We start from the raw sequence: 15,419 nt of genomic DNA on the forward strand, positions 1-15,419 counted from the left end.
AGCTTCTGGGCTTCACCCCCTGCTACACACACTCAGGTATCCCCCCCACCGCCACCCCGAGACCTTAAAGCAAGCGCTCCCCGTGATTTACTCCCAAAGCTGCTGGTGGGGGAGGAGAGCGTGCGCCCTGGGGAGCTGGGGTTCTCACGCTCACGCTGTGGCTGCCGGGGGTGGGACCCTCCTTACTGTCCCCATGGCTCCCAGCGGCCAGCGGCTCTGCCGGTGCCCCCGTCTCCGCACGGGAACTCCGTGGCCCAGCAGCCACATTCGGGGCGGGGTTCTACCTGCCAAGCACCAGCAATCCACTCTGCCTCTGGACTGAAATAGGGAATTCCGTGGCAAGATGTGGAGGTGCTCACAGAATGGGGAGCGGGGCGGCAGGCTGGCCTCAGAAGGAGGGGGAGCAGGGCAGATTCAGGGATCACCGTAGTGGGAACCGGTTTTCTTATGGACTCTTCTGTCAGGATGAACCAAATCCAACCTTTTTGTATTATCATTTAATTCTCTTTCACCCAGAAATTCTAAAGGGAGAAAGAGGGGCTTTCCCTACTGTGGCCTCTGCACACAGGGACAGGGCTAGTCCTCAAAAAAGAAAATAGGCATGTTATTTCCTACCCAAAGAAAGGAAAGCGGGTGCTGGTTAGGCAAGAGCAGAAGGCACCCCGATTCTTCGGGAAGCTGATAACCCTGTGGTCCTGCTGCTCACACACACGGCACCTCACACACTCGGGGGGGGGGGGGGCGGGGGGCATTGTGGGTCCCTGAGCCCCACCCATGGTTCTGAGGGCCCCCTCCCTCATTAACACTGCCCCTTCTCCCGCCTGCCCCCTCTCCCTCCGCAGCACGTACAACTTCTCCGCCGATGGCTTCCACAGCTCGGCCCCGGGAGCCAGCCTGTGCCTGGGCTCCGGCGTTCACGGCGGCGTGGACTGGATGAGGAAGCTGGCCTTCCGCTACCGGCGGGTCAAGGAGATGTACAACACCTACAAGAACAACGTGGGCGGTGAGTGTGCGGGGGAGGGCCGCCGCCGTGGTCACGGGCCTGTGGGTGCGCGGGCCACACCCACCAGGGGAAGGGCACCCAGGATGGCTATCCCTGGCCTCGAGGGCACTGTGCCAGGCGCTGCTCTGAGCGGGTTGCGGGGATCGGCTCACTCGGTGCCATCCTCATGCTGCCCCTGTGTCCGCACCGTCACTGTGCGGGGAGGAGACGGAGGAGTCGAGGACGCATGTTGCTCAAGATTGCAGGACCCCACCCCACGCCTCCCTCACAACCACTGCTCCTCCCAGTGTGGTCCTCGGTCAGCAGCATGGGCATCGCCTGGAGGGGCTGGAAATGCAGGTTCCCTGCGGAGTCTGAAGCTCTGGGCGGGCCGGCCTTCGGTTTCTGTCACGCCTCCGGGAGGGTTCTGATGCTCACTCCGGTTTGGGGTTTCAACCCTCGCTGCTCCGATTGTGGTCTGTGGACCAGCCGCAAGAGCATCACCTGGATGCTTGTTAGCTCTCAGGACGCCGAGTCACCTGTGGCAACAGAGTCCGAGAAGCACTGGAAGCCACTGGTTCTCGAACTTGGCTCCTATTGGCACCACCTGAGGGATGTCTGATCTGATTTCCTCGGTCTGCCCGCAGCCCCGGCATCAGGATGCATACGGTCCCCTGGTGATGCTATCATGCGGCAGACCAGAGCAGGAGAGCGGAGTGTCATCGCACTGAACGAGCCATCTGGGAGGGGTTTGGGGCAGGTGACTCCCACTTAGAGGGAGTGAGCTAGGGCAGTCCCCAGGCCCTAGCTCGCTCACTCTAAGTCCGTGGATCTTAACGAAGATGATATCCCCGGAGGCACTGAAAAGCCCACAAAGGGAAAGCTAGGAGCATCTACCGTATGCCCTTGGCCCCAAAGCTCCAAGGCTCCCTCCTCCACCCCCGGAGGGTCTCACACCGGGTAGATTCCACTTCCATTCCCAGTGCTGGCACCTTCCATGTCAGTCTCCCTGAGCCTCGGTTTCTAAGTCTACGAAATGGGGCTAAAAATAATCCTGCTCCCTGGGTAATGGAGAGGTTTGTTGTTAACACAGACAAAAGGCCCGGTACATAGCAGGCACTGAGTAACAAATGGTAGCATTTATCACTAGTTCCTTTCAGTTTTGCTTGGGAGTTTTTTCGGGATCTCCTGGGTCTCCCTCTTTCCCAGAGGGACCATCAGCTCTTCAGGACTTTCTGTCTCGCCTGTGGCTGCAGACGAACGCAGTCCTGGGAATAACTAATGTTTATTGAGCACTTCCTCTATGCCAGACTTTGTGTTATTGGCTTTTCGTCTAATATAGGGGTGTCGAACTCAATCAGAGAAGGGGCCAAAATCTAAAATCCAGCCTAAATCGCGGGCCGAATGGTTTACTGAACAGTCATAAACTGTCATTGTGATGGAAACGCAGCGGAGTGCAGTGATGACAGCGCGGTGCGGGCCACATTGCAAGGCCTGGCGGGACGGATTTGGCCCGCGGGCCTTGTGTTTGACACATGTGGTCTAATAGTTTAGTTGCTCTTCACAACTTCCCTATAAGTTAAGTGGTTTTATCACCAATGTTAGGGTGAGGGTGGAAACTGAGATCAGAGAGGTTAAGTAACCTGCCCGGCATCACACAGCTCCGGCCAGCAGCTCCACCACCTCACCCACATTCAAGACCTCTCACACCCGTCTGTCTATCGACTGCAGGAGTGAAGCAGGGAGCTTCAGGCTCAGCCCTGCTCGCTCACCCAGCCCTACAAGGAGAAAGGGGAGGAAGGGAGCTTGGGTGGAGAGACAGGGATGGAGTCAGCCAGTGGAGGCCATCTGCCCCCATCCAGGTTAAGCCCCAGGAAATACCCGGGGTTTCTGTCGGGCTGCTTTGCTTTCCCATAAACTGAGGGGAAATTACTCGCTGTGTCAACAGGCCGGGAGCTCAGGGATGCCAGTGAGCAGCCCCCCTCCCCTCTCCCTCTTCAGTCTCTGCTGCCTCCTCCCCCACCTCCGAGCATCACAGAACCAGCCTGCTCAGGCTGCAGTGGAGACAGGAATGTAGCCTTCTAGTGTGGCAGCCAGGTACTTAGCTAAAAAATCCTGGTTCTCGTTACTAATGAGATTGTCATAGCGTTATTGTGTTAATTATTGAGGAGAGAAATGTCTAGTAGAAGGCAGCTAGCCATGTCCACTACAAATAGCAAACAAAAAGCCTCAAGAACAAAAGAACTTGGTGCTTTTCAGGAAAAGAAGCAGCAGCAGCAGCAGCAGCCAGTGTGGCTGCCGCGAGGGGGCGTGCGGAAAGCGATGGGATGAGGGGCCAGTGCCCAGATGGCACAGGCCTTGTAGGCCACACGGAGGGTCTTCTGCGTGGAGAGGATGTTGTCTAAATAGCAAAGGCATGAGGCAGCACTTGGTCCCAGTGATTCATCCTTGCTTCAACACATATCGACTCATCACCAGCCATGTTCGCCTGGCTGTAGGGCTGTTCCTGAGGCGGGAACAAGACCGACTTGGTTCCTCCCTCACAGAGCCAACCATCCAATGGCCGAGGCCAACACCAAACACATGATCACGCAGACACTTTAAATCACAGCTGTGAGAAGAGGTGCAGTGTGTTGGGAGAGCATAAAGTAGAAGGAACTGACCAGAATAGGCCTTCCAGAATTAATGGCATTTTATGATTAGCGTGAAGGGTTCAGCAAGGCAAAAAGGCAAGGTAAGTAAGAAGAGTGGGCCCAGTCAGCGTGGCTCAGCTGGTTGAGCATCATGCGGTGCACTAAAAACTAAAAGCTTGTGGGTTCTATCCCCAGTCTCCTCCCTCTCTCTCTCTCTCTCCCTCTCTCTCCTTCCCTCCCTCCCTTTCTCTCTAAGCATGTCCTCAGGTGAGGATTAAAAAAGATAAGAGCCCTAACTGGTTTGGCTCAGTGGATAGAGCGTTGGCCTGTGGACTGAAGGGTCCCATGTTCGATTCCAGTCAAAGGCATGTACCTTGGTTGTGGGCACATTCCCAGTAGGGGGTGTGCAGGAGGCAGCTGATTGATGTTTCTCTCTCATCAATGTTTCTAACTCTCACTTCTTCTCCCTTCTTCTCTGTAAAAAATCAAATATATATATATATATATATATATATATATATATATAATTTTTTTTTTTTTTTAAGATAAGAAGAGTGGTTCAGGGTAGACATGAGGTGTGTAAGGTCCTGAGGCAGGAACATATTTGGTATTTCAAGGACCAATGAGGAGGCCCCTCGGCTGGAGTGGAAGGACATAAGGGCAGTGGGGCAGGGCCATGGGCTGTTGAGTGCATATTCTCTTAAGGACACAGATGGCTGAGAGAGGACAGTCAGGGTTAGAAACACCGTGAAGTGGGCTCTGGGGGTCAGCTGCCCGTCTCCATTATTTCCTCTCGATGGTGAGCCAGGCACAGAGCCCCACAAAGCCTGTTTCTTTAACTGGCTAACCTGATGTTATATCTCAACGCAAAAAAACAAAAAGTGTCCACCTCTAGGGTCCATGTAACAATAAAATGAAATTCCATGTTAAAAGCACAGGGCCCTGCACACAGTAGGCACTCAATAAATGTTAGTCTTTTTTTTACTTATTAACTTTTGTCTCCATTGTAACAGTGTAAGCTCTATAGTTGGGATATTTTGTTTATCCCTGTATGTTCCATGCTTGTCACAATATGACCATGCCAAAGGCACTTCTGAATTTTTGTTGGATGAACGGATCAATCAGGCAATCCCAAAATAAGATTGAGATTACTGGAGTGAAGCTGACCTTGGGGGTCCTCTGATTTGAAACCTCAAAGTAGCTCGACTCCCCTTCCCTAGTGCTAAGCCCTCCCAGGCCTTCGTAAATGACAGCCGCCATGTCTTCCTTCCCTGCGCCCACAGGCTTGATAGGCGCTCCCAAAAGAGAGACCTGGCTGCAGCTCCGAGCCGAGCTGGAAGCTCTGACCGACCTCTGGCTGACCCACTCCCTGAAGGCACTGAACCTCATCCATTCCCGGTAAGTGGGAGCCCTCGTGTTCCCTCCTCCCATGTCCACACTCAGGGAACAGGACTCTCCAGATCCTCACCGGCACTTTCCAGACGTTCGATCGTGGACGCCTGGTGCCACGGATGAGCAAGGAGCTGCCGTGACCACCGAGGGCCTGGCCTGGGGGTCCCCTGGGGTTCTGACTACTGTCTCCCCGACCTCAGGCCCAACTGCGTCAACGTGCTGGTCACCACCACCCAACTGATCCCCGCCCTGGCCAAAGTCCTGCTGTACGGACTGGGCTCCGTGTTTCCCATCGAGAACATCTACAGCGCAACCAAGACAGGTAAGGGGACCCCAGCCTCAGGGGACTCAGGGCGGGGTTAGCGTTCCGCCCCCAGCGTGCGAAGTTCAAGGAAGACGCTAGTGATGTTCCAGAACTTGCCCAAGGACAGGGCTCAGATCCCCAAAACAACGCTTCCAACCGGAAATTGGTTGGGAACACAGTTTTCTACAGTTAGGATACCTGCACTCCTGCTCTCACAAACACCCCAGATAAAAGGCTGACATCGCACTCAGCTGTGGTTGTGCTGGGCTCGGCTCCAGGTTCCAGTTTGCTCCCCATGGCTTTTCCCTGTGGAGCCTGCGGCCGCCCGGGACCACCCTCTTCCCATGGCAGAAGTGAAGGAGCCGAGACAGACCACCCACGCCCACTTCTCTTTGCAGGTCCCTCACATGTCATTGGCCCAACCTCCTTAGTGGGAGGCACTGCAGTGGGTGTAATTGTTCACTCAGATGACAGCTAGGACCCCCTGCTTTGACCCAGCCTCTGCTCCCACAGAGAAGGAAACCGGGGAGGAATGGTCTGCGACAGAGTCGAGTCCCTTGAGAGCAGTGCTAGCAGAGGAGTTCAGAGCTCAGACACTGGAGGCAGGCAGCCTGGGTTCAAATCCTGGCCCTGCGCTTGGCCTCGGGCAGGTGACGTCCCCTCTCTCTGCCTCAGCTTGCCCATCTGTAAAGTGGATGCTCTCATGCCTCTAAGCATCCAGTGAATGGTGTGCGTAAAACATCGAGCAGCTCCCAGCAGAGCACAGGCACTCAAAAACAGGAGCTATTGTATGACTGCTCTCATTCCTCCTCCTCCCATCCCACTCCTCTCCAAGGCACCGAACGACCTTGAGCCTCAGTCTCTTTATCTCTAAAATGGGGGACCGTGTTGATGCCAATTTCACCAGGATCGCGGTGTCAGGCCAGTGAGTGAGTTCATGTAAGTCAGTGGTTCCCAGCAGTGGGGCCAAGGTGCCTCCCAGATAGTTTTCATTTTCATAACCGGAAGAGTTGCTCCTGGCAGCCACGGGGCACAGACCAGGAATGCTGCTGGCCCACAGGGCACGGGATGCACCACAGCACAGACGCCCGGCCCACATGGCCGCGGGGAGGCCCTTAGCAGAGAGCCCGGTGTACAGTGAAGTCAGCGCAGCGGTCCCTCATTATTATTTAGTGCTGGTTTGTTGTTGTTATGGTTACCGAACGTGCTGACACAATCAGGAAGAACTAAGATGTGAACCTATCGTGTCTGGACTTAGGCTGCCGCCCAGACACCGGGAAGAAGGTGACGGGGGAGGCGGTCAGGACAGGTGGGCCGGGGACCCTGGGAAAACCGCCTCGCCCCTCGAGCCTCATGACCACCTCAGGAAAACGGTCCGTCACTCCTCCCCCAGGCGGCTGCATGGACTCCGGAGCCTGCTGCACACCCTGCGCTGCCTCTTCCGCTGGTCCCCCTGGGCTGGCCCCTTACCCTCTCTGCGCCTCTGGTTGTCATGGGTCACTGGGGGACGACCCAGTGTGAGCCGGAGTTGCTGGAGGGTGAGATGGTGAGCACTTGACCCTGAGGGGGACAGTGCACCCAGGAGGGCTCGGCCAGCGCGCCTCACTCACCAGGCTCTGTGCCTCACCAGCTTCTCTCCTCCCTCTCCGTCTCCATGCCTGCAGGGAAGGAGAGCTGCTTCGAGCGGATAATGCAGAGGTTCGGCAGGAAGGCCGTGTACATCGTGATCGGGGACGGGGTCGAAGAGGAGCAGGGAGCGAAAAAGGTACTTCTTCCCTCTCTTGGTGCTGTCGCTCCTCTCCGGAGCCATCTCGAGTTTCCAGGGCTCTGAGCACACCTGCTGCCTGCCGGCGGCCCCCTCTCGGCTCTTTGCTTCCCATTTGCACATCGCAGAAGCATCCCGAGTAATTTCCTTCTGCAAATCCCGCTCCCTGCCTCTGGCCGCCGTCCTGGCAGCCCTGGACTGTTTCTGGGACGGCTGCTCTGAGCAGGAGACGCTGTCAGGGCAGGCCGGCGGGGCTGGGCCACGTGTGCTTTATTTAATACTCACTGATCGCGTGTTCCAGGAACCCTCCCCAGTTAATAAAGGCAGCATTAGGCTAATGAGAAAGAAAGTCCCGCGTGTGATCTCAGGCCCGGGGGGAGAGGGGCCAGGGGCCTGGTAGCCGCAGCTCTGCTCTTGGAAAAGAAACAGCTGCCAGAGGCCTGGGTCAGGGCCCGTCAGCCGCGTCCCTGGGACCTGCAGGCCCCCCCAGAGGCCTGGGAATGGATTGTTAATGTCACAGAGCTTCGTTCGGGCAGGTTCCTCCCTCTTCCACAGCAACTAATTCCAAGGAAATGCAACCATGTTTAGGGTCTCGGAGGGTGAACCATAAAGAGAGGGAGGACCCCAAGGTTGTGGGAGAGGGGCTCAGGAGGAGAGCTTGGAACCTGGGCATACACTGCTCCCTGCACCTTGAAGGCTCCTTCCCTCCCCTTTCCCTTCTCCCCTCCCCCTCCTCCTCCCCCCCCCCCCCCCGCCCCCCACACACACACATCCTTCAGTCTCAGCCCAGCAGGACTTCCTGCGTGAGGAGTTCTCAGACCGGCTCCCCCTCTGCCCTTCCAGCTACATCAGTCCTGCCGGCGACCCCCTTCCCCACCCCCACAGTCCTTATTCTTTCTTCTGGAAGTTGTCCCCACTTGTCATGAGAGGACTGTCTCTGCAATCAGTGGCTTAGTCACAAATCCTCCAGCCGCAGTGTAAGGTCCACTGGCTGGTACCCACTGTGTGCCGGCCACTGTTGTTGGGGTCCCGCAGTGAGCAGAGCAGACGGGGCTCTCACCCCTTCCTCAGCTCACAGGCCGGGACAGTAGGCACCGAAGTGTCACTGCCTGTCAGGTGGTGAGCAGGGCTTTAGGGGAAATAAAGCGGAAAGTGGGAGCAGAGGGGACTCCAGGGAAGGGGCAGGTTGCACGTGTAGCTCGGGGCCAAGGCAGGCCTCCCTGCGAGGTGACATCGGATTGAAGATGTGAGCCAAGTGGATATCAGAGGGAGGGCATTCCGCGAGGAACCCTCAGGACGTTCAGAGGCCTGGAGCCCCTGCAGGAGCGGGCATGGCCACAGAGGAGGCCCAGGCACTGGGGAGTGGTGGCGGGGAGGGGAGGGGCCCTCAGGAGAACCTCAGCTTTCACTCTGAGCACTCGCTCTAAGAGGAAGAGCTTTCACTTTTAACGATGAATTGGATTAGAGGGAAACGTATTGAATAAATGACAGTGATAGAGGCGATACACAAGAATACGGCCAAGGTGGTGGCTGAGTCACCGGAATTATCCCTGAGTCACCGGAGTGCCAGAAGCGCCGTGCCAGGTCCCGGCGTGGTCTGCGTGGTGACTGCCCATAGCCCACTGAGCCCCCTCCCCCTCCCAGTGCAGACGGAGCGGAAAGCCCCGCCCTAGGCCGGGACAATGAGTATTGAGCTTTTTGCTTCAATCAAAGTTGGGTTGGAGAGCTCCCCTGCCTGTGGCCCTGAGCTCAGCTGGAGAATGTCAGGGACGTCCTTGGACCAGTCACTGCCAGATGCCCAACTGAATAGGTCCATGGTCGGCAAACTGTGGCTCGAGAGCCACATGTGGCTCTTTGGCCCCTTGAGTGTGGCTCTTCCACAAAATACCACGGCCTGGGCGAGTCTATTTTGAAGAAGTGGCGTTAGAAGAAGTTTAAGTTTAAAAAATTTGGCTCTCAGAAGAAATTTCAATCGTTGTACTGTTGGTATTTGGCTCTGTTGACTAATGAGTTTGCCAACCACTGGGATAGGGCATAGATATTTTTAAATAACCCCTTTATTATCCTGAAGTGAAATACTAATGATAGTATAACAGGTAACTGCCCAAAACATCAGTATCTAATGATTCTATTAGAGAAATAACGGGAGAATTATTTACACTCATGCCCTTAACTACAGCTCTTTATTCCTGCCATTACCACTTTATTTAATCCTTAAGACCTCCCTGCAAAATGGGTATTATTCCACTTCATTTTGCAGGAGACAGATTTGAGACTCAGAGGGGTTAATTAACTTACTTAATAAGGCCACACAGCAGGTACAGGCAAACTGATGTGCGTTTTGCTCCAAGCACCTCGCAGGAAGGAGACAGACTTAGGAGTTTCACTGTCAGACCACACTCCTGAGCTTGTCAGATGAGATGGAGTCCACCAGAGATTAGGGCTCACACCCCCACACACACCGACTCCCCTAAAACCCTCCCCAGTGTCAGAAGCAGCAGGCTGCCCATTAGTGAGGAGCGCTGGGTGCCAGCGGCTCTCCTGGCCTGATGGGGGCAGTCATTAGCCCCCCTGACACCTGAACAGCATGAAATACAGCGACAGGACAGAGGGCTTTGTTCCGGCCGACAGTGTTGTTAATATCTCCATCTTAGTGGGTCATTTGTCTCCCCGTCTCCGCACGTGATAAATCCGCCTGTGCTGTGGCCCGTCAGGCCCGGGATGGAGGCGGCCGAAGCATTTCCTCCCTCCTTTGCTCAGATCCTCGCAGAAAAGTGAATGACCGTCTTTAAAGGGGGACAAGAGCTGCGACCAGAAGCCACCCTTGCAGAGGAAGGAAGGGTGGGCAGGGTGGGGGGAGGATGGGGAGCTGGGCCACTGGAAGCCATTAGAGATGGCATGTGCCCATGATGGATAAGATTCTGCTTCCCTGGAGCAAAAGAATGTGCTAAATGTCAAAGGCTGGTTCTGGCCAGCTAGCAGCCCACCATCTGTTGAGAATGAGAGAGAGAGGGGTGGGGGGAGGGAGGGAGGGAGGGAGAGAGAGAGAGAGAGAGAGAGAGAGAGAGAGAGAGAGAGAGAGAGAGAGGAAATGTGTTTGTTGAGGACTTTGCTTGACGAACTCACCTTCCCCCTCCTCCTCCCTCTTTCCTCCTTCCTGCACCATGCACGGCCAAGGGTAAACCTGGGGGCAGTGAAGGATTTAGAAAAGACAGACAAGAGAATGAAAGCTGGCTCTCTGTGGGTCACTGCTTCTCTGATGGAGAGACAGCGACAGTGCCCGCAAGCCAAGTCTTCACTTTATAGCCAGATTCCATCAGACAAAGTAAGGGCATGGTCAAGATGTTCACAATGTTCTAATCTACTCAACCACTTGCACCTGAACTCTATCAAGCCGTGCTCAGACCATAGGTTCAAGCTTATAACCATAGCCTCTGGCTGTGATTATGCTGGGAGGGCTTTGCCCCCAGCCACCTTCCCTGTTGGCTTCAATAGATCACAAGTCAGAGAGATGCCAGACAAATCCCGGCAGACAGGAATGGGGTTGCATGGCTCACTCGGATTATCACAGGTCCTCGCCTGCAGCTGGTCACGGCGCTGCTAGATTCAGGGTTTTGGAAGCAAGGGGTAGGAAGGATGGCTTTTGGGCAGGCAACCACTTTAGCCAATGGTTACATTTTCCAGTGACAAAATGCAGTCAGCTTTCTTCTCCGGAGCCAGACATGACCTCTCTGTGCCTCAGTTGCCTCGTCTGTAAAATAAGATAGACATATGCCTCTCTCGGAGGGTCCTGACCTGGTTAGATGGAGTAATGTGTTGCATTACGACTGTGATTGCAATCCTAGTTATCACTAGTTTGCCACTAAGGTAACTTTAGTCACATAAAGTCTCATCTCTTTCTCCTCCCTCTCTGGAAAAAGCCTTTTTTGTTTTGAGTGTTTCTGTTTGTGTGGATGACTCGGCAAGATAATAAAGCACCTAGCACAGCGTCTGGCTCAGTAACAGTAGATTTAAATATATTTTTATTGATTTTGTACAGAGAGGAAGGGAGAGAGAGAGAGAGTTAGAAACATCGATGAGAGTCATCGATCAGCTGCCTCTTGCATACCCCCTACTGGGGATATGCCCGCAACCAAGGTACATGCCCTTGACCAGAATCGAACCAGGGACCCTTCAGTCCCCAAGCCGACGCTCTATCCATTGAACCAAACAGGTCTTGGCAGTAACAGTAGATTTAAAAGACTGTTATTTAAAGCATGGTGTGTCAAAACATCGCACATCTTACTGTTTAAACTGCTGAAGACCCCCCAGATTCATCCCTTCGCACACATATACTGCCTGTCCTGCATGCTTCCTGACTTTGTCCCACTTATACAACATGTCCTTGTAGAAATAGACATGACGTACATACACATAGTCATGATAGCAGCTAATACTTATGGAGCACTTAGTGGACGTGCACTGTGACTAGCCATGGTGATGGGACTCGGCAAATAGCTAACATCTTACAAAACAGCAGGGTGACTTGCTTAAGGTCACCCAGCAGGTGGCGGTAGAGCCGAGCTTTGGCCGGGACGCTGCTCCTAACCCTCAGGCTGTGGAAATAGTTCACACACTTCTTGCTCACATGAGTGATTTCAGCGTTAACACACCACTTCACACACTAGCCACCACTTTTGTTCTATCTGCATGCTACCTATACCAGCAATTTTCTGCCTTCTTCATCTCATGGCACACGTAAACTAATTATTATTGTAAAATTCTGTGGCACACAAAAAAAAATTTTTGTTGTTGATTTGACAAAAAAAAAAAAAAGTGTAATTTTGATTCATTAACACTGGACAGCTGTTGCTGTGTTGGATGTTGTCGTGTTTGTTTTTTTCTTTGACAATCTAAGGGGAAAGAGGTCAGGTATTGCATGCTTTAAAAATTCTTGCATCACAGCGGTTGAAAATCACTGACCTACACTATTATCTACTTAATGTGTTCCTTCCAATCAACTCACTTCTATTTAAAATTGGAAAACTGCCCTAGCCAGTTTGGTTCAGTAGATAGAGCATTGGGCCGAGGACTGGCAGGTCTTGGGTTCAATTCCAATAAAGGTCACATATCTCTGTTGCAGGCTCAATCCCCAGCCCTGGTTGGGGATCGAATGCATGTGGAAGGCAACCAATGGTGCTCTCACATCAATGTTTCTCTCCCTCCCTCTCTCTCTCTCTCTCTTTATGTCTCCCCTCCCTTCCACTCTCTTTAGAAATCAGTGGGAAAATATCCTCAGGTGAAGATTAACAACAACAAAATTTAATTATTTAATTAAAAATAAATTAAATTTCAAAAATTGATCCTGCTCTGGCCAGGTAGCTCAGTCGTCCCTATATGCCAAGGTTGCAGGTTCAATCCCTGGTCAGCAAAGCCCTCCCAGCGTAAGAGAATCAACCAGCAAATGCATAGTGTGTGTGTGTGTGTGTGTCTCTCTCTCTCTCTCTCTCTCTCTCTCTCTCTCTCTTTCTCTCTCTGTATAAATTAATAAATAAGCCCGGCTGATGTAGCTCAGTAGTTGAGCATCGACCCATGAGCCAAGAGGACTCTAGTTCGATTCCTGGTCAGAGCACATGCCCGGGTTTTTGACTCAATCCCCAGTTTGGGGCATGCCTAAGGCAGCCAGTGGATGAGGCTCTCTCCCTCTCTCTTCCTCTCCCTGAAATCAATAAAAACACATTTAAAAAAAAATAAAATCAATATAGCTGAAACCGGTTTGGCTCAGTGGATAAAGCGTCGGCCTGTGGACTGAAAGGTCCTGGGTTCAATTCCGGTCAAGGGCATGTACCTTGATTGCGGGCGCATCCCCAGTAGGGGGCAGCTGATGGATGATTCTCGCTCATCGATGTTTCTAACTCTATCCCTCTCTCTTCCTCTCTGTAAAAAATCAATAAAATATATATATTTTTTAAAATAAAATCAATATATAAAAATTAAAAGAAACTTGATCCCATGGTGGCAATACAGAGCGAGCATCGCCTGCTATAAAGAAAAGGAAAAGAGCCGAAACCGGTTTGGCTCAATGGATAGAGCGTCGGCTTAGGGACTGAAAGGTTCCGGGTTCGATTCTGGTCAAGGGCATGTACCTTGGTTGCGGGCACATCCCCAGTAGGGGGTATGCAAGAGGCAGCTGATCGATGATTCTCTCTCATTGATGTTTCTAACTCTCTATCTCTCTCTCTCTTCCTCTCTGTATAAAATCAATAAAATATATTAAAAAAAAAAAAAAAAAAAAAAAAAAAAGGAAAGGAAAGGAAAAGAGAAAAACAAAAGTGACAAAGAGCCAAAATCGGTTTGGCTCAGTGGATGGAGCGTCAGCCTGTGGACTGAAGGGTCCGGGGTTCGATCCCAGTCAAGGGCATGTACCTTGGTTGTGGGCACATCCCCAGTAGGGGGTGTGCAAGAGGCAGCTGATTGATGTTTCTCTCTCATTGATGTTTCTGACTCTCTGTTCCTCTCTGTAAAAAATCAATAAAATACATTTTTTTATTTTTTTTAATATATTTTATTGATATTTTACAGAGAGGGAGGGAAACAGCAGGCCTGAGAACACGTTTTAAATCAGGCGCCCTCTCGCTTTGTGGTTAATGCCAGGTGTCTCGGTGGATGACCTGGTCAGAACAGGCCAGAGGGGGTGAAACAGGTGTGGCCTGATGGGTGGGTGCCAGTTTGCTAACGACGTCAGGTGCCTCCTGGTTAGGAAAATGCCCACTGGCTCTGCTGTCTGGCGTTGCCATCACACAGGGCCAGGGGATGCGGGCCAGGGGGCCGCGAGGTGCGGAGCAGGGCCTAACCGTGGGCTGGTGTTCTGTGTTCCAGCACAACATGCCTTTCTGGCGGATATCCTGCCACGCCGACCTGGAGGCGCTGAGGCATGCCCTGGAACTGGAGTATTTATAGCAGAGCCCACACGTCCGTCACACCTGCCCCCGGACCACCCGCCCAGGCCTCGCCTCCCGCCGGACGCCGGGCCCGGGGCAGGGTCCCTGCAGCCAGGAGGAGGCATCCGTCCGTCCGGGACCATCCCTGAAGCTGTTCTTCCCGTCCAGACGCGGGTCCGGAGACGCAGAGTCCCTGGCAGTGGCTTTGGGGCGTCTGACTTTGGGGGAGAGGGCTGACCGGGAGGCCAGACTTTCCTCCGAGTCTCACAGAACAAAGACGGGGTGGCCGATCCGGGGGAGGGCTGGGACGAGGCCGGACAAGGCTCGGGTTTCCTTCTTCTTCTTAATTTATGGACGAATCTCATTCCCCCGCTGTTATGTTCTCATCCCGTGTGGTTGGTTTCCTTAGCGTTGGCCCGGCTTGGTTTGGAACAGGCATGCAGAGCGGCCTGGGTTCTGATGTGGGCACACCGCTCCCGGCGTGCTTTTGGGGGGACAATCATCTTCGAGCAATCGGCGAGGGCGGCGCCGGGGGGCTGTGGGAAGACTGTTGCTTATTTCTGTGTGTAAGGACCTAACCTGACATCGTGTGGACAGTGCACGTGCCTTATGCTGCCATCTTGTTTTCTGGAGGAGGGGGTGTGGGGAGGAGGCGGTACCTTGTGATGGAGAAAAGGCATTCAATAAAACCACGTTTACATTTTGAACCGGGTATAGGGTGTCGTTACTTCATGGCCACTCCTGCGGCTTCTGAACCTGTTGGTCTTTCCAGGACCTTTTCACTTACAAAGGAATAAAACCCAGCTCGGACTTGCTGAAGCCAAAAAATAAAAATAAAAAAGTTTTCGGAAACTTTAGGTGATGGCTCCTCTGGGCGTGGCTGGATCCAGGTGGCCAAACGATGTTCCCCTGGGTGGCCTTCCTTCCCTGCAGGCTCTTCCCTGAGCGGCAGAGAGGCTTCGAGAATCTTCTAGCAAAACCACACGGGCCGAAAGGGTCACGGGCTCCATGGAGCTGGGTTTGGGGTGTGATCCCTCATGAGCATAAAGCTGGGGAGAGCTGGTCCCCAAAGCGAAAGTCAGTGGCTGTTACTAAAAGGACTGGGGGGAATGAGGGCTGGGCTGAACAATACAACACCTTCCGGTCCAATGGTGAGATTTTATTTTCCAGCGGGTGAGCCAAGGACCCATGGAGGGGCAGGAGGGTCGTTTAGAGAAGTTCTGAGGACACCTGGAGGACTGGTGCTGCTCATAGAGGTCCAATCAGGGCCGGATCCATCTGGTTAGATGCTAAATGCAAGTATAGGCTCCCCCCCATCCCACCCCTCCCCCGCTATCCGTGTTGGTGAAATTCAGGTTACCAGTTGCTGGTGTATCCACGTGGGTGGAGTCAGGAGATGACAAGGTAATTGGGGTCTCCCAGC

At 53.4% G+C, this 15,419-nt stretch overlaps 1 protein-coding gene across 1 annotated transcript in view; it reads left to right on the top strand.

Moving 5' to 3' along the window:
* Nucleotides 1-14,703, top strand: part of EYA2 (EYA transcriptional coactivator and phosphatase 2) — a 201,420-nt gene extending 186,717 nt beyond the window's left edge. The window contains exons 12-16 of the mRNA XM_036419140.2: nucleotides 843-1,003; nucleotides 4,899-5,013; nucleotides 5,208-5,329; nucleotides 6,976-7,076; nucleotides 13,935-14,703. Coding sequence (XP_036275033.1) covers nucleotides 843-1,003; nucleotides 4,899-5,013; nucleotides 5,208-5,329; nucleotides 6,976-7,076; nucleotides 13,935-14,015 — 580 coding nt within the window. The 3' untranslated portion in view covers nucleotides 14,016-14,703. The remainder of the gene's footprint in view (nucleotides 1-842; nucleotides 1,004-4,898; nucleotides 5,014-5,207; nucleotides 5,330-6,975; nucleotides 7,077-13,934) is intronic.
* Nucleotides 14,704-15,419: the final 716 nt, after the last annotated feature.

The sequence above is a fragment of the Pipistrellus kuhlii genome, unplaced genomic scaffold (genome assembly GCF_014108245.1).
Source record: "Pipistrellus kuhlii isolate mPipKuh1 unplaced genomic scaffold, mPipKuh1.p scaffold_m20_p_6, whole genome shotgun sequence".
NCBI classification, from domain to species: Eukaryota; Metazoa; Chordata; class Mammalia; order Chiroptera; family Vespertilionidae; genus Pipistrellus; species Pipistrellus kuhlii.